This window comes from Leptonychotes weddellii, chromosome 7 (assembly GCF_054177405.1).
Source record: "Leptonychotes weddellii isolate Sample4059 chromosome 7, ASM5417740v2, whole genome shotgun sequence".
In the NCBI taxonomy this organism is placed as follows: domain Eukaryota; kingdom Metazoa; phylum Chordata; class Mammalia; order Carnivora; family Phocidae; genus Leptonychotes; species Leptonychotes weddellii.
Window position 1 is genome coordinate 132,071,717 of NC_138375.1, and position 22,716 is coordinate 132,094,432.

Here is a 22,716-nt window from a genome sequence, read left to right on the forward strand (position 1 = left end):
AAAAAAAAAATACTTTTAAATTCCAGTTATGAAAAATATACTATTACTGGATGAAATTAACAGCAAATTAGATACTGTGAAGAAAAGATTGATGAAACTGAAGATACAGCAATAAAAACTGTCCAAAGGGGGGGGAAATGGAACAAATTAAACAGAGAATTAGTGAGCTGTGGGACAACTTGAAGAAAAAGTAACTGTATTCCAAAAAAGGTGGGTGGGGGAGGGGAAAACATAAAAAATTATTTGAAGAGTGACCCAAACTTTTTCAAATTTCATGAACACTATAAACCTACAGATCCAAGAGGTTCAACAAAACCTAAGTACAAGGTAAAAAAAAAAAAAGACACCAAGGTACATCATAATCACATTGCTTAAAATTAGTAATAAAGAGAAAGTCTTAAAGCAGCTACAGAAAAAGGACAAACATAAAAGAAAATAGGATAAGAACGACAGCAAACTTCTCATCAAAAACAATGCAAGCAAGAAGATGGTGGAACAGGATCTTTAAAGTACTGAAAGATGAAAACTGTCAAGCTAGAACTCTATACCCCAAAAAAATATCTTGCTAAAAAATAAGGCAAAGTAAAAGACGTTTTCAAACATGAAACCTGAATTAAAAAATCACCAACAGACTTCCATTACAGGAAATATTAAGGGAAGTCCTTCAATTGGAAGGAAAAGGGTAACAGAAACTTGCCTATACACAAAGGAATGAAGAACACTGGAAACAGTAAGTACATGGGTAAATAAAAACAACTTTTCCAAAAAAAGCCAAAAAAACAAAAAAACTTTTCCTAATACTTCACCCTTTAAAGGAAAAATAACAATACAATGTGAGATATTATAACATGTATAAGGAAAATATATGACAGCAATGGCACAAACATCAGGAGAAAATAAACAGAAGTAGATTGTTAAGACTCTTATACCAAATACGAAGTAATATATAAATATTCTTGATACACTTTATATTATAAACCCTAAAGCAACCATTATTAAAGAATGATAGCTTATTAGTCAACAAAGGAGATAAAATGCAATTTTACCAAAAGTACCTAGTTAATTCAAAAGGAAAGAAAAGGCAACAAAAAACAGATAGGAAAAGAGAAGATAAATCACATGACAACATATTTAAACCCAACTACCAGAACTAAAAAGAGAGAAACCAACTAGTATCCACTAGACGCACCCATCTGAGAACATCATTGCAACTGGGAGGAGTTTAGTGTAATTCAGTTATGAGTGCAAACCGTCCACAGTAAGTCTGAAAGCAGTCTGGACCCCAGGAACTCCACAAACTGACCAGCCAAGGCCCCTGAGGAAAAAAACCTCCAGAAATAAATTAAAATTTAGTGAGAAAGGCATTAAAGAGATAAAGGGGTGAAAAAGGTCCAGATAAAAATGAGAGAAGGGAACAGAATCAGAAAGTTTCACTGCAAAAACCAGAAGAGGGAGCTCTGAAGCTAGAAAAACAATTCTGAATCACACCTCCGGGAACTACATAAAAACTAAGTTTAAATAAAAATGAAAAGTTTATATGCTCAAATCTCATAAGTTATTAAGTATTTTTAAAAGTTACCAAAATAGGGCACCTGGGTGGCTCAGTCGGTTAAGTGTTCGACTCTTGGTTTTGGCTCAGGCTCAGGGTCATGAGATCGAGCCCCAAGCTGGGCTCCGTGCTCAGTGGGGAGTCTGCTTGAGATTCTCTCTCTGCCCCTGCACCCCCCACGCTTGTGTGCTCTCGCCCACGTGCGTGTGCTCTTTCTCTCTCTCTAAAAATCAATCTTAAAAAAAAAAGTTACCAAAATAACTCCCTATAGACAAGGAAAGCATACCATAAATGCCCCAAAAACTATTACTTACAATTTCAAACTGAGCTAAAAGTTTGGCATTAAGAAAATGATAAAAGCAATAAAAGAACATAAATAAGAATTAGAAAAAGTCAGTAAAGGAAAACTAAACTACCAAGAACTTAATAATGAATAACCACAAAAAGAGAATGCTTTTAGAAAAGGAAGATATTTTTAAAAATCACAAATAAATGAAGAACTACAGATTCAAAATCAATTCTTTTCTTATATACCAGCAATGAACAATTGGAATTTGACATTAAAAACAAAACCACTAGTATCCCAAAAATGAAATAACTATTGAACAAAATATACACATGATCTGTATGAAGAAAACTAAAACTCTGATGAAAGAAATCAAAGAACGAAATAAATGGACATATATTCCATGTTCATGGAAAGGAAGACTCAATATTATCAAGATGTCAGCTCTTCCCAACTTGACCTATAGATTCAATGCAATCTCAACTAAACGTCCAGCAAGTTATTTTATGAATATTGACAAACTAATTTTAAAGTTTATATGCAGAGGCAAAAGACCACAGAATAGCCAACACAAAACTGAAGGAGAAGAAGAAAGCTGGAGAACTGATGTTAGCTGCCTTCAAGACTTACTATAAAGATACAGTAATCGAGACAGTGTAGTATTGGCAAAAGAATAGACAAACAGATCAACAGAACAGGGCCCAGATCTTTGGGCAGTCAACTGATCTTTGACAAAAGAGCAAAGGCAATACAACGGAGAAACACTTTTCCAACAGATGGTGCTAGAGTAACTGGACATCCACAAGCAAAAAAAAAAAAAGATACGTTACACTCTTCATAAAAACTAACTCAATATGGATCACAGAACTCTATGTAAAACACAAAACCATAAAAATCCAAGAAGATAACACAGAAGAAAATCTACTATGATTTAGGTTTGCAATGACTTTTTAGATATAACAACAAAGGCACAACCCATGAAAGAAATAATAAGCTGGACTTCATCAGAATTAATAACTTCTGCTCTGTGAAAGACACTGTCAATGACGAGAATCAGACGACAGAAAACATTTGCAAAGACCTATCTGGTGAAGGACTGTCATCCAAAATATACAAAGAACTCTTAAAACTCAACAATAAGAAAATAATCCAATTTAAAAATGGGCAAAAGATGTGGACACCACACCAAAGTAAATATGCAGATAAGTATATAATAAGCATATGAAAAGATGCTCTTAATCATATGTCATCAGGGAAATGAAAATTAAAACAATGAGATACCACTATATATACCATTTAAAATGGTCAAAATCCCGAACACCAACATCAAATGCTGGAAAGCATGTGGAGCAACAAGAAGTCTCATTCACTGCTAGTGGAAATGCAAAATGATACAGACATTTTGGAAGAGTTTAGCAGTTTCTTACAAAACTAAACATATTCTTACCATATGATCTAGCAATCACACTCCCTAGCATTTACCCAAAGGAAGTGAAAACTTACATTCACACAAAAACCTGCACATGGATGTTTATAGCAGTTTTATTCATAACTGCCAAAACTTGGAAGCAACAAAGATATCCTTCAGTAGATGAATGGATAAACAAACTGTAGTACATCCAGACAATGGAATATTATTTAGCACTAAAAAGAAAGTAACTATCAAGCTATGAAAAGACATGGAGGAACTTAAATGCACATTACTAAGTGAAAGAAGTCAATCTATAAGGCTACATACATATGATTCCAACTATGTGACATTTTGGAAAAGGCAAAACTATGGATCACTGGTTGCCAGGGGCTCAGGGAGAGGGAAGGAGGATGAAATGGCAGAGCACAGAAGACTTTTAGGGCAGTGAAAATACTATGATTTATAATGGTGGATATATGTCATTATGTATTTGTCCAGACCCATAAAATGTACAACACCGAAGAGTGAACCCTATAATGTAAAGTATGGACTTTGGATGATAATGTGTCAGTCAGTGTAGGTTCATCACCTGTAACAAATGCACCATTTGGTAGAGGACGTTGATAGTGGGGGAATCATGCACAATACTGTGTCACATTTGCTGTGAACCTAAAATGGCTCTAAAAAATAAAGTCTACTTTAGGGATGCCTGGGTGGGTCAGTCAGTTAAGCGTCCCATTCTTGACCTCGGCTCAAGAGGTCATAATCTCAGGGTCCTGGGATGGAGCCCCACCTCAGGCTCCATGCTCAGAAGGGAATGTTCTTTTCCCTCTCCCTCTGCTTTTCCCCACCCCCGCTCGTGCTCTTTCTCTAATAAATAAAATCTTAAAAAAATGTGCAGGGGGAAGTTTTTTGGGGGTGATGAAACTCATACTGTATCTGTGGTGGTGGTTACACAAGTGTTTGTACTTATAAAAGAACTATACAACAATAAAGGGTGAGTTTTACTGCATTTTATTTTTATTTTCCTGTAAATTGTACCTTAATTTTTTTAAGTTTTAAAAATGATTCAAGAGACAAAAATGCAAATTCAGAGAATAAATCTCTGAAAAAACACAAAGGAATCAGAATACTGAAAGTTATTATCCAAACTGTCCTGAAACTAAAAGAAAAAAAATTCATACTACACATGTACACGTTTTTCTTAATATACTGTACCTATGAATATCAAGTTAGAACAAAACCAACACCAAGATATATTCCAGTAAAATTACTGATTTACAAAAAAAAATCCTTTGGGCATCTAGGCAAAAAGAGCAACTAATTAGTAGGTGAAAGAAAATTAGACTGTCATCAAAGTCTACTGCAAAACTGAAGCAACATATTCAAGATATTTCAGGAAAGAACGTGAGCTACTGATTTTACATTCAGCCAAACTGACATTCAAATATAAAGGACAAAAACTGTTATCAACATGCAAGAAACTCAGGGAATATTGCTCCCATGAGCCCTTCCTAAGGAAACATCTAGAGAATAAGATTCCAGAAAACCAAAATGATTAGAGATAAATGAACTAGTGGGAAGCACTGAATATATACTTACTTAGAAAACAAAGTCCAAATGGAGACTGTATGCAGGTTAAATGGGAAGCCTGACAGTATGTAATGAAAACATACTCTCACAATATAGAGTACAACTATTTAATGGGAGTGGGGTGGGGAATGGGAATAATATTCCAGTCAGTTATACCTGCTTTCAGGTCTCATATTAGTGGTAGTATTTCTCGTACCGTTATTCTGAGACTGCAATGTAATATGGGATAAACCCAATAAGTAGTTACAGGATATTCAAATTCCATCATCCCACGTCCCTAAGAACTAGGACACTCGGTGTTAAAGGAGACACACATGTAATTATAGAAAAAGTTAACTAAAAATCCCTGTTATTCTAAATCTGAATCAAAAGTATCAGTATATTTTAACAAGATATCTTAACTGTAAATATACAAATATATTTTATATATTTAAAAATATTTTATACTAAGCATGTAAATATCATATAAATATATATCTTCCCATCATAAATATGTTTGACTTTCTTTCTCTCTCTCTCTCTATATATATATGATGAAAAGATATGATATGTATAGTCCTATTTCCTAGCTCTGTCCAGTGGAAAGACCTAGAAACAATGACCAACCCAATAGCAACAAGCATCCCTAGCAACAGGTATTTTGGTCTTGAAATATCATTTCCAACTAAAAAAAAAAACACACCAGATTTCTTGGAAAAAATTATATATTCCAGGTTGGTGCATAAATACACAAGATGAGTCAAGAAAATCTTGCTATACCAGACAGCAAGGAAACTACCAAAGACAATTAGGGTTGTATCAAAAACCCAGAAATCATTTAAGAAGCTCTCCCATTAGTCAACAACAGGACAATTTAAGCATCACAATAAAAGTAATAACTACAACTCATGACGTATATCTGAAACCCAAACGTTTAGATACAGTAATAATGACACTTTAAAAAACCTAATTAGTCACCCTCAAAGGATGATAGTTTATATTGAAAACTAGTAAATAAAAGGAAAGAAACAAACTTTCTTTTCTGCCTTCCCTATATAAACTGTACACTGGGTAATCAATCTGTAAGTAAGGAAAAGCATCTCTTTTTTTTTTGTTTGTTTGGTTTTTTTTGTTTTGTTTTGTTTTTTAGCATCTCTTTATAGATGTAGCTCACTTAATGGGGGAAAAAAAAATGACAGAATTAGAATATCACTATTTTGCACCCTGAAGGAATTAATGGCTCTAGGCACTGAACATCAGTAGAAAAGAAGACCTTCGGACTTTATGTGCTGTCTGAAGAAAAAGCACAGCACTACCTTGAGCCCTGCCCAGGGGATAAATAGGAGCCTGATCAAGCCTCTGCATCCAGATGCCCATTTGCAGAGGATGAAAAACATGCTGAACTGTATGAGTCTCAGTAAGAAAAACAGAGACTGTGGGGAAACAAGTCAAACCACTCAAGTTCAACATAGAGGGGGGAACCTGTAAATTAAGACATACTAAATAAAAACAGGGGGTAGGGGACTAAACTATAATGCTTAGATATACATAATTTGGTATTAAAGCTCAATGGAAGGGGCTCCGGGGTAAATGAAAAAGTTCTAATTCTTGACCTGGATAGTGGTTTTACAAGGCTTTTGGCTGTATAATAATTCATTAATAGATTTGTCTGTGTGGTTTTCTTTATGTGTTTCATTTTACAGTGGAAAAAAAAAAAAAAAGCTTTCTTTAAAAAGTAAATGATCAGGGCGCCTGGGTGGCTCAGTCGGTTGAGCAACTGCCTTCGGCTCAGGTCATGATCCCAGGGTCCTGGGATCGAGTCCCACATCGGGCTCCCTGCTCTGCGGGGAGCCTGCTTCTCCCTCTCCCACCCCCCCTGCTTGTGTTCCCTCTCTCGCTGTGTCTCTCTCTGTCAAATAAATAAATAAAATCTTTAAAAAAAAAAAAAAAGTAAATGATTAATAGTCATTTGACTATCTGGTTACCTCCAAATGGCAAAAGGAACTCACCACCCACCCATTCCCCCTGGAACCAGAGGAGTGCAGGAGATAACTGTGGGTCTAGGGTTCAATGACCTCAGATCCCTAGAACTTTGCATCACAGAATCTTAGGGAACTTGGTGCTAAAGCATATATATGAACTGTCTTTGCATGAACTGAAGTCAGTCTTGACAATTTCTACACACAGGAGCTTATGTATTAAAAACTGGCTAAGACAATAAAGTGACCTTCCTGATTGTGGCTTTATTACTAGACCCTGTTCCATAGACCTATTTCAACCAATGGTTTATTCAAAATGATACTAAATACTTCCTTCCTATCTTGTATACAGATTTCTTCCCAAAGCTCATTTGCAAGGAGTTCCCAACATGAGGTAGAGGGAGGAAAGAGTAAAGAAAAATCCCCTTAACCTCAGAGATATAATCTCACTGAGTACTTTCTAAGCTTATCCTGACATTTTAAGAAAAAGGTAACTTCCTATAAGCCAAGGACATACAATTCAAAAACTGCTAATACAGGCTGAAAAAAGAGAAAAATACAATCAAATACCAATCCTGAAGAAATTCAAAGGCGAAAGCAGGAATGGGTGACTGCCTAAGCTTTGAAAGTAACTGGTAAATCAGAGAGCGTATTTCCCTTTGGGCTACCCTGACCCAGAAAGTTAAATCTGACAAAAGGGGAAAAAAAGAAAATTTTTACTCTACCACACCTACTCTATGAAACTGAACTCAACTTAATTACCACCACCAGCACTCTAAAAACCTCGAGAGAGGGAAACCAGGAGAGACTAATGTGGGTACCCAGGGAGAGTGTTTAGGTACTGAATAGGTTAACCAGAAATTTTGAGCTGACAAGGGAAGAATATTACTATTATTACTTACTTTTTTGCTTCCTGTAAATACTTTTCTATCTAGACTGGCAGTTATATTTTGTCTACTAGTTATTTATACTGGTATACTCTGTTCTTCTCACTTCCTAATATGCATAAGCTCCAGGATGACAGAGACCATGTTTTTTTTTCCATCTGTCTATCTTCCTTACACCTACTACAGCACCTAGCAAAATGTTTTACACATAGCATATGCTCAGTATGTTTGCTGCATTAAATTTAAAAAAACAAAATCCAAGGCAGTCAGGAAAAAGAAGAGAAAACTTGTTCTTCATTATTTCAGAAGGCAAAAATCAAGACAGATTGGAAGAAAAGTATGGGGAGGCCTATCAGGCCAACATTAACACAAAACTTCTTTAGCACTAGTTGCCTTGAGAGGTAACAATGTCCCCTTACCACCTCTGAAGTATTAAAAAAGAGGCTGCATTGGGGCCAATGCGCCTGGGTGGCTCAGTCGTTAAGCATCTGCCTTCGGCTCAGGTCATGATCCCAGAGTCCTGGGATCAGGCCCCACGTCGGGCTCCTCGCTCAGCGGGAAGCCTGCTTCTCCCTCTCCCACTCCCCTCACTTGTGTTCCCTCTCTCGCTGTGTCTCTCTCTGTCAAATAAATAAAGAAAAAAAGAAAATCTTAAAAAAAAAAAAAAGAGGCTGCATGCCCACTGGCAGGGATTATGGGGTGTCTCTGAGGCTCATCTATTTCTCTATGTCTAGACTGCATTAAGGTAGAAGGGAACTTCGAGATCTGCTTTAAATTCTTTTAAGATTTTGTGTTCCTGAATAAGGCCATCCCTGGAGACTCAGACTGAAAAACAAATGAAGAAAATAAGGAGAAGGAAATCTATCACATAACCTATACTAGAATAGGTATTTCCCACCCCACTGGAAATCTGTTATTTGATAATATAAAAGCTCGAGCCTACTTTATCAGAGAATTACCTTATCAGAACAAACCTCTGCACACTAGGCATTTCACATGTGTTATTCTCATTTCATCCTTGTTATTACCCCCATTTTATAAAAGGACACAGATACTTAGAGAATAAGCAATGAATGGGTTTTGAACTTTGAAACCATGTTCCTTCCACTGAACCTTCCCACCTCTAAGATAAATTAGCACTGGCAAAATACAGCATTGCCTCTTTTGTGTACTGGCATTAGAAAACTTAATTTTCTACCATATCTTGATTCCATACCATAAATTTATGTATGCAGGTCTTACCACTTATTTCAAGCTCTGCCCAATGTGATTTCTTTCCATTTGCTGCTTCCTCAGAGGACATAATTGTGTACATCCTCCTAGGGTCAGGGGGCTCGTATTTTTCTTTGGGCATGCCTGTTGAATTAAAAAAATCCAATCAGTATTCTGAAGAACCAAATAACTGAAAACGATGTCTTTTTAAAAATAAACACCCATATTATGATCTCTAAATACCATTTCCCACGAAAAAGAACTAGGCGCTTCTTGGAGAAATGGAGGATTTCAGGTCCAGGATCAGAAAAATAAAAAAGAGGGCTGGATGCTAACAAAGACGCTGTGGCTGTGGAAGACACAGGAGACAGCCTGGAGAAGCAACCAGTGGCCACAGATAAGACATGAACATCAAAAGAATGGCTCTGAGTCATTATATATTGCATGAATTCAAAACTTTAATTAAAAAAAATATGTATCTCAGTCACCTAAAAAGTGGGAAAAGGGAAAGAATCAAGCATTTATCCTGCATTTCTGGCCGAAACTAGATAAGGGAATGTTCTTAACAGAATTTCAGCTAATAAATGCAAAAGAGTTACATAATTACAAAATCACCATTTCACAACCCCTAATGAAAAAAAATGGTCTAGGCAATGATCACCAATGATTAATAAAAGCATTAGGTGAGGGGTGCCTGGGTGGCTCAGCGGTTAAGCATCTGCCTTCGGCTCAGGTCATGATCTCTCTGAGGTCCTGAGATAGAGCCCTACATCGGGCTCCTTGCTCAGCGGAAAGCCTGCTTCTCCCTCTCCATCTCCCCCTGCTTGTATTCCCTCTCTCGCTGTGTCTCTCTCTGTCAAATAAATAAATAAAATCTTCAAAAAAAAAAAAGCATTAGGTGAAAAAAAAATCCAATGGATAAATTATAAATGCATATCTAGGCTATGAGACCTCAACCCAATGGCTAATCTCATCATTAGGACCAGATCTATGTGCCAACACTACTATGCCCTTGCCCCCTCATCAAAACATATTAAAAGTAAATTGAATGTGAGGTGGCGCCTGGGTGGCTCAGTCGTTAAGCGTCTGCCTTCGGCTCAGGTCATGATCCCAGGGTCCTGCAATCGAGCCCCACATCGGGCTCCCTGCTCAGCCGGGAGCCTGCTTCTCCCTCTCCCACTCCCCCTGCTTGTGTTCCCTCTCTCGCTGTCTCTCTCTCTGTCAAATAAATAAATAAAATCTTTAAAAAAAAAAAATTTGAATGTGAATCATATCAAGCCCTTCTACTTCTGGCACCAGTTGAACAAAATAAAGGAGATAGAGGACTATGTTAAAAATAACACAAGACACAACAACGTGAACACACTGAACACTACTGAACCATATACTTAAAAATGGCTAAGGCATAAATTTTGTTATATTTTAACCACAATTAAAAAATTTTTAAAAATCGTAAATAACTCCACAAAAATACAGCTGGCCAGATGCAGAATATGCAAAGTTCTACATGAGAAAGACCTAATTTCTTCAACAAATAAATGACATGAAAATAAGATGAGAGGAAATTGACATGGATTAAACAATTTACAAGGCACAGCAATCAAATGTACTATATACACTATATACACCTATATTTGGAAAAACCAAGTGTAAAAACCATTTCTGAGAATCAGACAATCTGAAGTACTAAACATAAATTGATACTGAAGGACTATTGTTCATTTCACTTGTGGTTATTTCCTTAATCCTTTGTTATCAATACATTCAGAGAATATTTAGGTGAAATGAAGTTTCACGCCCTTTGCATATTCCTCCAAACTCCTTGACTGAGTCTCACTTGACCTTACTCACTTAGATGAGCTCAAACCAACTTCAGCCAACTCTCCACCTTCTCTGGATACCTACTCAGCTAAATATAGCTGGAGAAGAACTTACCACCATGTGAACTTAAAGTGAGCCAGTCAGCAGCAATCATTTACCTCTAATGGACTATTTGTGCTGCCAGGAAATTATACTGTTAATTCTCCTAGTCCCTTCTACATGACTTCTCCCTTCGAACCTCTAACATTTACTCCTCCATCTTCCCTTTCTTATTTCTATTTTCTCACTGAAACAGAAAACACAAGAGACCTTTCTATGAACTCCCACCTCCACCCATCTACACTCTTTTAGTAGGACAAACTGCTTGCCCTCTGAACACTCAATCCCACCCCATCATCTTGCCTATTCAAGGACATTACTTGGCAATTCTCTCCTACATCACTTTTTCCCTCTATACCAGATCTTTACTTTCAATATACACATACATGGTATTATCTCCTCTATTTAAATATAATGAAGTCCTGACCCCATTTCTCCCTCCAGTTACTTTTTTCTCATTCTCTTCACAAAAAAAAATTATCCCCAGGAGTTGTATATGCTGTCTCCTAGTCCTCTTTTCCCAGTTAGAGTCATTCAAATCAGTATGTGCTTTTAACATTCCACCAAAAACTGCCAAGAAGAAAACCAGTGACCTCACATTGTTATATTCAATGGTCGTTTCTTAGACCTCCTTTTGCTTGTCCTATGATCAGTATTTGATGTAAAGGATCACTCCCTTGTAGACACACTTATTCATTTGGCTTCCAGGGTATCTTTTATCTTGGTTTTCTTCTTATCTCAATAGATTTAGTCTTTTGCTAGTTCTTCCTGCAGTCAGAATTAACTCCATTTTACCAACAGAAACCTGAAGCCCAAAAAGGCTTAAGCAATTTAACCAGTATTGTAAGGCTGAGAAGTAGCAGAGTCAGGCTTTGTGTCTAATTAAAAGTTAAAGCTACTTTCTAAGTGAAATAAGCCAATCACAAGAAGACAAATATTGTATGACTTCATTTACATGAGGTACTAATGTAGTCAAACTCAGAGAGACAGAAAGTAGAATGGTAGTTGCCAGGGCTGGGAAGGGAAGTTACTGAACATGTGTAGCTTCACTTTACAAAAGAAGAATTATGGAGATGGATGATGGTAATGGTTGCACAACATTATGAATGTATATAGTACTACTGACTGCTACACTTAAAAATGGTTAAGACGGTAAATTTTATGTGTATTTGCCACAATAAAAAAAAGCCTGGAAAAAAGTCAAAGCAACTTTCATTATGCTATGCTGCCTCCCTAGTGATGGGGAGTAGAGCTATTTTTGAAACAGAAATGGGCTCTGACTGGGTAGTCAAAACACAGAAGGAGGTAAATAATCCTTAAAAAGCTGCTTGGAAAAATAAATGATGAGATTAATCATCTGCACAAAAAACAGCACATCTATCTTTTGTTTTGTTAAATATTATTGCTAAAACAAACTGTTCTCTTACATGTTAACTTCTTGAGACTAGAATACAATGACTAAAGTTTTTAGACTGATGATACAAAATACCTAACAGAGAACTACAGAGTCAGAAACTGTTCCTATTCTAGAGGACTACCTGGCAAAGCAAGTGCCCTTTTTGAATGATATGAATATTCCAGAAACAACCTAGAAAATATAAAATGTTGTCAGGCTACCAGAGCTTGATGAGTACAGACCATCACCCAAATGCCATTATTCTAACCAGATTCTACTTTAAAAAAAAAAACAAAAACCAACCATCTGATCTTTATTGACTTTTCCCAATAAAATTTAACAATGGTAAGAAACTGGCTCTGTCCAGCTGAGGTTAGTATTTTGGTCCTATTATTAATCATTCGACTTCTTAGTGGAAGTTGAGAAGTCTGATTTATCAACCTCATGTGAGCTTAGTTAGTTTGAATCAAGGTCCAGAGTTTGATCACATGTCAGAGAATGGATAAAAGTGTTACTGAGCTAAGAAATCTGAAAACCAGGGGCGCCTGGGTGGCTCGGTCGGTTAAGCATCTGCCTTCAGCTCAGGTCATGATCCCAGGGTCCTGGGATCGAGTCCCACATCGGGCTCCCTGCTCAGCGGGGAGCCTGCTTCTCCCTCTCCCTCTGCTGCTCCCCCTGCTTGTGCTCTTGCTCTCTGTCAAATAAGTAATAAAATCTTAAAAAAAAATTTTAAGAGACAGTTCATTAAACTCGAAAGCAGCAAGGAGACCATCTTTATTTCCAAATCCCTGAGAGTAAGGATTTGGAAGTAGGGGGAAAAAAGAGTACAACAGAATAAAAGAAATGGTAGCCCATAAATTGTCCAATCACTACAGTGTACACCTGAAACTAATGTAACACTGTTTGTCAACTATAGTCAAATTAAAAAAAAAAAGGTAGCAAACTGGACAAACTCTTTCCAGGAGCAGCAAGAGGAGCACATCTGCCCACTGAGCAATGCCCTTCCCCTATTTTTTTGGGAGTCTGGCAAAACAGTGTTGGTGGAGAAAAGGATGTAAGAATGCATACAATTTAGGACGTTTCCCAAGACTTTGAAATCAACAAGCAGATCTCTCCTCTAAATAACCTGCAGTGACATACCGTGTTTTTATCTAAGAAGACTAAAAGGTTTCCAAAACAGACCTGAAAACTGCCAAGGATTACAAAAGACTCTTAAAAACAGCTACGCCAGAGTCAGCAGGTATGTAGCACCTGACTAGTCAATCCCCTATTCCTCCAACCCAGGGCCAGGCGTCACTACTGATCCTGGCAGCATAAAGCCCATCCCCACTCTAGATCTCAGAGAAACAGTTTTCATTATCTTAGAAGAAGTATTTACCTTAAACACAGGACATTATTTACCAACACAGAAAGATATGCTTTCATAATTAAATATTGTAAGGAATGGCTTAAAACTACAGAACTATAGCCATTGTGGGAAAGTTAGTGTTGCAAAGCAGAGTTACAAACCATAACACAACTAATAAGACTATCCTGGAGCACTTAAACTAAGAGTAACCTAACTGCATACCATAAACTTAGTAAAACTGCCATATAGATAGGGAAAAAAATTTAGAAATCCACATATTCTCTACAATTCCAGAAATGCTACACGCGAGTGTGTGTGTGTGCGCACGTGCGCATGTGTAGGTGCAGTGAGGGGGATGGGACAGGAATCACTGGGAGAGTTTTTATAAAAACCCATAGGGAGGGATTTATCAGAATCTAAGGTAGAGAGAAAAGAAAACAGAACTACAGAAGCAGACTAGAATAAATATATTCACAAAGGTCCTTGCAAAAAGTTATACCCCACCCCATAGCCCCAAACAGATTCACAGTTCCCTAATTACAGCCTTTATATTAAATCTATTTTAACCATCCTCTGACTAAGAGTGGAAAGAAAACAGCTGCTGGAGGCAGGAACATAAAGCAAGGGATAGGAGCCTCTCTGGTCTATTTTTCTGCCAGGAATCAAACTTATACTCAGTCAAAATCAGGGACAATCAAATATCTGAATGTTCCCCATGGGAAAAAATATGTAATTACAAAAACCACCAATTGGGGGCTGAAATCCACTAATCCTAACAACGCACAGACAAAAGGTGTGCCAACGCCTGCCTCTCCCCCATCTATACCTAACCTTCAAAATCAATCTGAGGGGAAACCAACAGAAGTGCCTAAGAACCCACCCAACCATACCTGAATAAAAAGCAAGTCAACATAGAGTGGTCAAACACAAGTTAAGTGTAACACACACAGCACAATGATTATACAAAATCACTGGGGAAGGAAGGAAGGAAGGAAGGGAGACAGACTATAGAAATAGAAAAATATTCTTTTTTTTGTTTGTTTCTTGTGCTTAAAGAAGTTAAAGAGAACAACACTGATAAACAAAAACTGTAAGTAAAGAAGTCAACTGTGGAACAACACAAACAGATAAAAAGGTAAGAGTGCAGATCTAGCAGGGGAAGAAGTATTTGAGTATTAGAATCTCTAAAACAAGATTGGGGCAAAAAAGGAAAGTCACAGTATACTATAAACATAATTCTTACTAAAACAAAAGGCAAACATTGGCAAAAATTAAACATACTTTTGGGCGCCTGGGTGGCTCAGTTGGTTAAGCGACTGCCTTCGGCTCAGGTCATGATCCCGGAGTCCTGGGATCGAGTCCCGCATCGGGCTCCCTGCTCAGCGAGGAGCCTGCTTCTCCCTCTGACCCTCCCCCCTCTCATGTACTCTCTCTCTCTCTCTCATTCTCGCTCTCTCAAATAAATCTTTAAAAAAAAAAAAATTAAACATACTTTTTTGTGGAAAAACAAAAGAGATGATAACGTAATATCTAAGAGAGTAATTACATAGGCTGTAACTCAGTAAATGTATTTCCACAAAAATACATTTATATAAATGTGCAAAATAGTTTTATTCATAGTTGCCAAAAACTGAAAACAACCGAAATGTCCATCAACAATGAAAGGATAATCAAATTGTGATATATCCATACAAATACTACTCAGCAATAAAAAAAAGAATGAAGTATTGATACATGCACATATACAGATGAATCTCAAACATTACACTGAATGAAAAGACCCAAAGATTCCATTTACATGAATTTGCAGTGGTTACAGTGGCTGCCCTTATGGAAATTGATGGAAGTATTCAGTATCTTAAATCAGGGTGATTTATATTGGCATATATATTTATCAAAACCCAAACTGTACATTTAAGGTCTATATATTTCAGTTTATATAAATTTTACCTTAACTAAAAAACATTCTGTACTCAAACACTTGTTCAAGTGTGAAGACAAACAAAAGGACATTTTCAGACAAGCACTACTAACAAAACATACAACCATGTACTTTTCTGAATTACTCATTACAGCACTGTGTATGAAAGTACAAACAACTTAAGTGACCACTAATAAGAATGTATGGTTAAATGAGTTACTGTGCAGCCATACTATGGAAAACCATGCAGCTGTGAAAAGAATGATGTGAACTATTGGTATTATACTGGATTCACTTCACAGTTTAGGATTAAGCAAGTAAGTACTTAGGTTAAAGATGTTAGGAACCAAGCTTTTCAGGGTAAGAAAAGGTTTATAAATCAAAGAAATTAAGTGAAAACAACACCAAAGTTGACTTGAGAATATCAATATAAATACACGATCTTATTTTTTAAGATTTTACTTATTTATTTATTTATTTATTTGAGAGAGCCCGCACAAGGGAGAGGAACAAGCACACTCTGAGCTCAGAAGGGGGCTTGATCTCAGGACCCTGAGATCATGACCAGAGCTGAAATCAAGAGTCGGACGCTTAATTAACTGAGCCACCCAGGCGCTCCTACACTCATGATTTCAAATTTGTTTTTAATTACACAGTGAAATGTTCTGGAAACAATGTTATCTCTGGACTAACAACACCCCTAATCCTCAGTTTTGAGAAAGCAAAGTTCTTTGTAAAATGGCCAACTACAAGGTTGGGACAAGAAATGTATAAAATATATAAAGCCTGAGACATCCTTTAGGGCCAAAAACCTAAGTCAACATGACACAGGAGCCAGCTAAAAAGGGTCCTCACTGGCCAAAGCTGTGGCAATTGGAGCAAAAAGAATCATGATTATAATGGAATGAAATGGAATCAAAAATTTGTGGATAACAGGATCATCATCGGTGCTGCAGAAAACAGAGCGGGCAGTGCTGTAGAGGGGGATTAGCAGCAGGAAGGAACTACTGCAGTCACGGGGGCATGAAGAAAGCAAGAGAGGAGAGGTGAGAAAAGGGAAGGCATTAGGTGCACGTCAGCCACCACCTGACACAGCTTTTTTACTAAGAAAACTCGTAACTAAAGAGAAAGATTTAAGTGTTTATATTTTCAGCAGGTACCGCACTTCAGAGTTGACCAAACAGCCCCAGCTGAATAGTCCTACTTTACAAAAGAATGACAGCTAATAAATGAAGAATGAAACAAATAAACAAAAAGCAACTTCATTTTATAATTCCTTCTTTAGGCAAGGATTATAAATTGTGTTTAAACCATTAGATGAATCATTGGCACTGGTGTAATGCTAAGGTAACACCATCACCCAAATTGTTTTCTGATCCTAAGGGAGGAATAAAAAGTTACCTTCTTCATCAACGGGTGGAGAACCAGATACTGACTCTGTCTCTTAATATGATGATATGACGGAACATGAAGTACACATCAACAATATCTACCTTGATTAAGAATTAGAGGAACTGGCCAGATGAAAACAAAGCAGCAATCAGACAAAATGAGAATGGAAGACTTTCTTGCAGGATAACTGGTCTGCTGCCTTCAACAACCTGGTGTCAAGACTATTTTAGATTTGAAAAGAATTAAGGGATATAATCAGATGCAATCAATGGTCCCTATATAGGATCCACAAATCAGCAATGGAAGACATTTTGTGGACAGCAGAGAAACATTTAATACCTAGTTCATATTTAAAATATTAATGAGTAATTATGAGATCATGCTATTTTGGCCATATACAAAAATGTTTGTTAAAAGGCACTCTGAAGTTAAATAATTTATTTTAATTATATTGGCCAGATCTTTCTCAAGGAAATGGGAGTACAGCCATTCTCAACTGACAAAATAAAATGCTAAATTTTATATCTCTTCTTTTCCTTTTTACATTTTCTCCTCCATTCTTTGTGTTTTACTTCTTTCCCAAACATGAAGGAGAAAAAAAGAAGAGGGACAGAGGAAAGGAAGGGAGGGAACCAGGAAGAAATCAACTCATGTGCAGAAAGACCCTTTCAAGGTCAGGCTCCTCTTAGAGCTATGAGTTAAAATACACAGTTGACCCCTGAACAACACAGCTGAAAATCCACATGTAACTTCGGACTCCCCAAAAACGACCAGGAGCCTACTGTCAACCTCAAGCTTTACCAATAACATATTCTGTATGCTGTATGTAGTATATACTGCATTCTTAAAATGAAGTAAGCTAGAGAAAAGAAAATGTTAAGAATATCATTAGGAAGAGAAAACGCAGTTACAGAAGTGTACTGTAAAAAATCCACACATAAATGGACCCATGCAGGTCAAACCCTGTTCAAGAGTCCATTATATTCAAAAAGGTAGTGACACTAAACTCGGCACCAATTTATTTATTCCAAACTAATTTTTCACTAAATCCAACTCATTTTTACCTCTTCGGGATTTCTAAATCTGTTCTCCATTTTCACTGCTACTGAAGTTAATTTAGACCCTCATTTCTCAGCTTCTAGTATTAAACAATCTTCTCTACATCCACCTTCCAGATAAATGCCTGCTCATATCACTCTCCTGCTTAAAAACCCAAGATGGCCCATCTACCTGTCTTCCTAAAGTCCAAACTTCAAAGTCCCTTACAATCTAGACCTAGCCAACTATTTTCTCACTCCTCTTCACCCACTTACACACATACCACCCTATAAAGTCCTAAATTGATTGAAGCAAACCTACTTCTAAGGCGTAGTCTTTCAATATGTGCTAATTCCTTCACCAGACAAGCTTCACCCTCAACTCCTAGTCAAACTTCAAGCAAACCTGACAAGCGAGCTCAAGCCACATGGGGGAGCCTTTGTAAGCCCTTCCCAACAAAAGCACATGGTGGCTACTCTCTCCTCTGCACACCAAACATTTACTCCAGCATCTATCACCCCACACAGTATGCATCTCCCAGCGTCTTGTGTAAGCTCTAGCACACGAGACTAATGAACTGGACTAAACATTCTTTCTTTCATGACCCAGCATCAGGTATTCCTAAAAGAGAAATCCAAAAGCAACTCAGTACATCCGAACCATGCTTCCTTGCGGAGTTTTCTTTATGGAATCATTCATTCAACAAATACTTACTCATCACCTATGCGCCAAGTACTCTGCCAGGTGCTAGGAATAAAAATAAGAAATACATGATCATGGAGCTTTATCTACTGGGGGAGCAAACAAAAGTTTCACAACCATGTAATCACACTACAACCCTTTCTTATTTTTACAAACATCACTCTAAGTTAGGACTTTATTTGCATTTTTTCAACTAATATAATGGACTCTTATTATTGGTATTTATGCTTTTAAGATTACAACTAACCTACATATCACTCTCAAATTATTCTTCCTAAAGTCGAGTTCTCATTACACTGCAAAATTCAGGAAAAAGAACCACTCTTTGTAAAGAACTGGAAAATCATCTAGAATGATTTCTGGTCCTATACCAGCTTTAAAACTATGATTCTATGGCATCCTCTCTCCCATCACTGCCTCAACTCTGCTGCTTAGAAAACATTCAAACTTCTCAATTTAGAATTCAAAATAGTCTACATTCCCAGACTTTATTCCAATACTTTTGTTTCTTTTGATACAACTGACAGACAACTGCCATCCTTCAAATATGCTCCACTATCTTCTTTCTATTCCCCATTATTACCAAGCCACTACATGAATGCCACTTAAAAAACAAACGAACAAAAAAACAAACAAAAAACCCCCCTCCCTCTTTGAATACAATCCAAACAATAATTTATTCACAGGTACATTAAAAAATTGTGCATAACAATAAATACTAATTTAACCTGGATTTTGTTCCTACCAAGACATGTAAGACATTTAAAATGTCATACAAACATAATAATTTGATACTCTAAAAAATGAAAATACTCTGAGATTTTAAGTTGATGGTAATTATGGCTGAGATGGCAGGCCTAAATTACTGTAAATTACTTACGTTGTTTTTTCCAGGTGTATTAGTTGAATTCTACACATGAAAAACATGTGACTCTCTGTAAATAAAACCAGCTAGCCCCCTTGGGCTACATTCTTAAGTCTTCCTTAGAGCCTGAAGTCAGTTAAGGCACTGCTACATCTCACTTTAAACCCCAATCATCCCGACTCTCAATGTGATCACAATTTGTTTTCTTTTTCTATCCAAGTTTCCACCATGATTGATGGGCCAATTAAAAGTTTACACAGACGATAAACCTCATACAGGAGCTGTCCTTAGTGGCAAAACTATCACCAGGTCTATTACTAATTAGTTCCCTGTGGCAGGCAAACAAAGCATAAAAAAACCTCTGCAAAGGATGACTATCCTTATCTAAAAAGCAAACTTAAATCCTAACTGTGGATCTGTAGACTTCAAGGGCTACTCTCATAAATAGCCAATGATACTACTGCAGGTATCTTACAACTCATGATAATCTCTCAAAAAAGGTATGTGAATTGCACAGGAGAGACAGAATAAAAAGCTGGTTAAAAAAAAAAAAAAAGACCTTACTAAAAAGTGAAACTGTCATCTTGGTCTTCTAACCTGCCCTTCATAGAGATCCCAACCCATTTTCCAAGCCAGAAATAGGAGTACTATCCTTAACTCTTTCCCACCCAACCCCAGCCTTCACATCCAGTACCCAGTTCCAGCCCATTTTAACTTCCTAAATCTTCCTCTCGCCCACTCTGCCTCCATTTCCTGGGCTCTTCCCTGAGATATGAACTAATCCAACAGTCTCAGATCCATGTTCGGAATTCCGCTGTCCCCCAACTCAAATGCAGCCTAGACACTATCCAGACTGACTTCCTAAAAATACAAGTGCTTACCTCAAGGTCCTAAAACCACATCTCCTTCATCCACCCATGGACTAACACTGCACCTGACACAAAGGAGGCTCAAAGATGAGTTTTCTAAACAGAGGAGACCCAGGCTCATTTACAAAACAAAGTTTTTTGACCGTCCTCCAGTCTTAGCCAATCAATTCCCACTTACCTCTCACAACCGTCCACGCCTTAGCATATGCTATTGCTTCTGCCTGAAATGCCATTCTCCCTCCCCTCCAGATACCTTAGGGACTCTAGTCATCTTCAAATGCCAAATCAGATATCTAACTTCAAAAAGGTCCTTCTTCCCTATCCCTCCCAAACAAAAGAGCTTATCATTCCCTGCTTTGAGCTATTCCGAACCTTGAAGATATTTCTAAAATAGTATCTTTAACTCCACCTTATTTTTTTTTTAATGTCTCACTCACCTACTCTAATATAGCTCCTTGGCTTTATATTTTAAATATCTTTTAATCTCTTCAGAGCCTGGCAAATAGTTAAGCGGTGAATAATTGTAAGAATTCAAGGAGAGGGCGCCTGGGTGGCTCAGTTGGTTAAGCGACTGCCTTCGGCTCAGGTCATGATCCTGGAGTCCCGGGATCGAGTCCCGCATCGGGCTCCCTGCTTGGCAGGGAGTCTGCTTCTCCCTCTGACCCTCCTCCCTCTCATGCTCTCTGTCTCAAATAAATAAAATCTAAAAAAAAAAAAAAGAATTCAAGGAGAGAAGCTGTGATAGTTTAAAAAAAAAAAAAGAGCAAACATTTTGTAAGAGACAAGTGAACTAACAGAAGCAGTGCCCATTTTACCAGCAACAAGAAAAACTAATATCTAGGCTTCTAATCTTGAAGGCAAAATCTAGAAAAACCTGACAGAAAGGACCAAAAACTGAGAATACTGGTTCTAGGATAGCCTAGGATAAGAATCAAGGGGACAGACTTAAAGGTTAAACTGTATAAGCGTAACCTCAGTGAAATGCTCTAGCAAAATAAGGGCAAACCTTGAGCAGATGGGGGTGATGGCAAAACTTCTGCATGCCTGTCTGCCACAAGGCACTAGGCAGTAACAACCAACATTATTTGAGCATGCACCGCGTGACAGGCCTACCCAGCCCTTTCACATACATTATTTCATTTAACCCTCAGGACTCCTGTAAGTAAATACTATTACTCTCCTTACAAACACAGGGAAGGTCCAGAGAATGAGTAACTTGCATGAGGTCACAGAGATACCAGTGGCACAACTAAGATTTTAACCCAAGTTTGATCCACAAGTCTGTGCTCTCAACCACTATGCAGTCATTGACCTGTATTATCCTCAATTTAATTCTCAAAGCAATCCATGAGGTAGATGCTATCCTCATTTTATTTTAGATGAAGACACAGGGTTTAAATAATTTGCCCAAGGTCACACACACTTGGTAAGTAGTAGAGCTGGGGTTTGAACCTCAGACAATCCAGCCACAAAGCTCCTCGCACAAGTCTATAATTCTGTCACTAATAAAGCCAAGATCTCATGTTCCTTCTCCAAATATTGTATTGCTGAGACCATGAACCCTCCAGTTTTCTTCTCAGACGTCTCATCTTTCTGAGCTACTCCACACCTGCCTTCTCTACTCCCAAACTCTGCCTAATACTCTAAGACAGTACATCTCAAATCCTATCACCTCAAGATCCTTACACACTCTTAAAAATTCACAAGCAACCTCAGAGCTTTCATTTATGTGGATTATACCTGTCAACATTTGCCATTCTAGAAATTAGAAGAAAATTTAAAATATGTATTAACTCGTTAAATGTAAAACCTACCACGTTTTTTATTTAAGATTTCATTTATTTATTTGTCACAGAGACAGAGAGAGAGAGAGAGAGAGCACAAGTGCGCTCAGGGGGAGTGGCAGGCAGAGGGAAAAGCAGGCTCCCTGCTGAGCAAAGAGCCCCATGTGGAACTCGATCCCAGGACCCTAGGGTCATGACCTGAGCCAAAGGCAGACGCTTAACCAACTAAGCCACCCAGGCATCCCAAACCTACCACATGTTAATAAACATTTTCATGCAAAGTAACTATTTTCAAAAACAAAGTAAAATATTGCGAGGACACTGTCTAACATTCTTGCAAATCTCATTAATGTATGACATACTAAAAGACAGCTGGATTCACATATCTGCTCTGAAGTCAATCTGATCAGATATCATACATTTGTTTAGCTTCTGGAAAACTCCACTGTACACTCATAAAGAGAGTAAGAATGAAAAAGACAAACATCTTAGTAATATCTGTAAGAACTTAAGGTTTCTATAGCCAACTCCTCCTGCCCCCAAAATCTTGTACACAATTTCCTTAAATACCTTCTCAAGTAGTAC

General features: G+C 37.5%; 1 protein-coding gene across 1 annotated transcript in view; it reads right to left on the reverse strand.

The window, feature by feature from the left end:
- CNOT6 (CCR4-NOT transcription complex subunit 6) overlaps window positions 1-22,716 on the reverse strand; it is a 59,766-nt gene that overhangs the window by 27,738 nt on the left and 9,312 nt on the right. Inside the window, exon 2 of the mRNA XM_081825626.1 lies at window positions 8,927-9,040. Coding sequence (XP_081681752.1) covers window positions 8,927-9,038 — 112 coding nt within the window. The 5' untranslated portion in view covers window positions 9,039-9,040. The remainder of the gene's footprint in view (window positions 1-8,926; window positions 9,041-22,716) is intronic.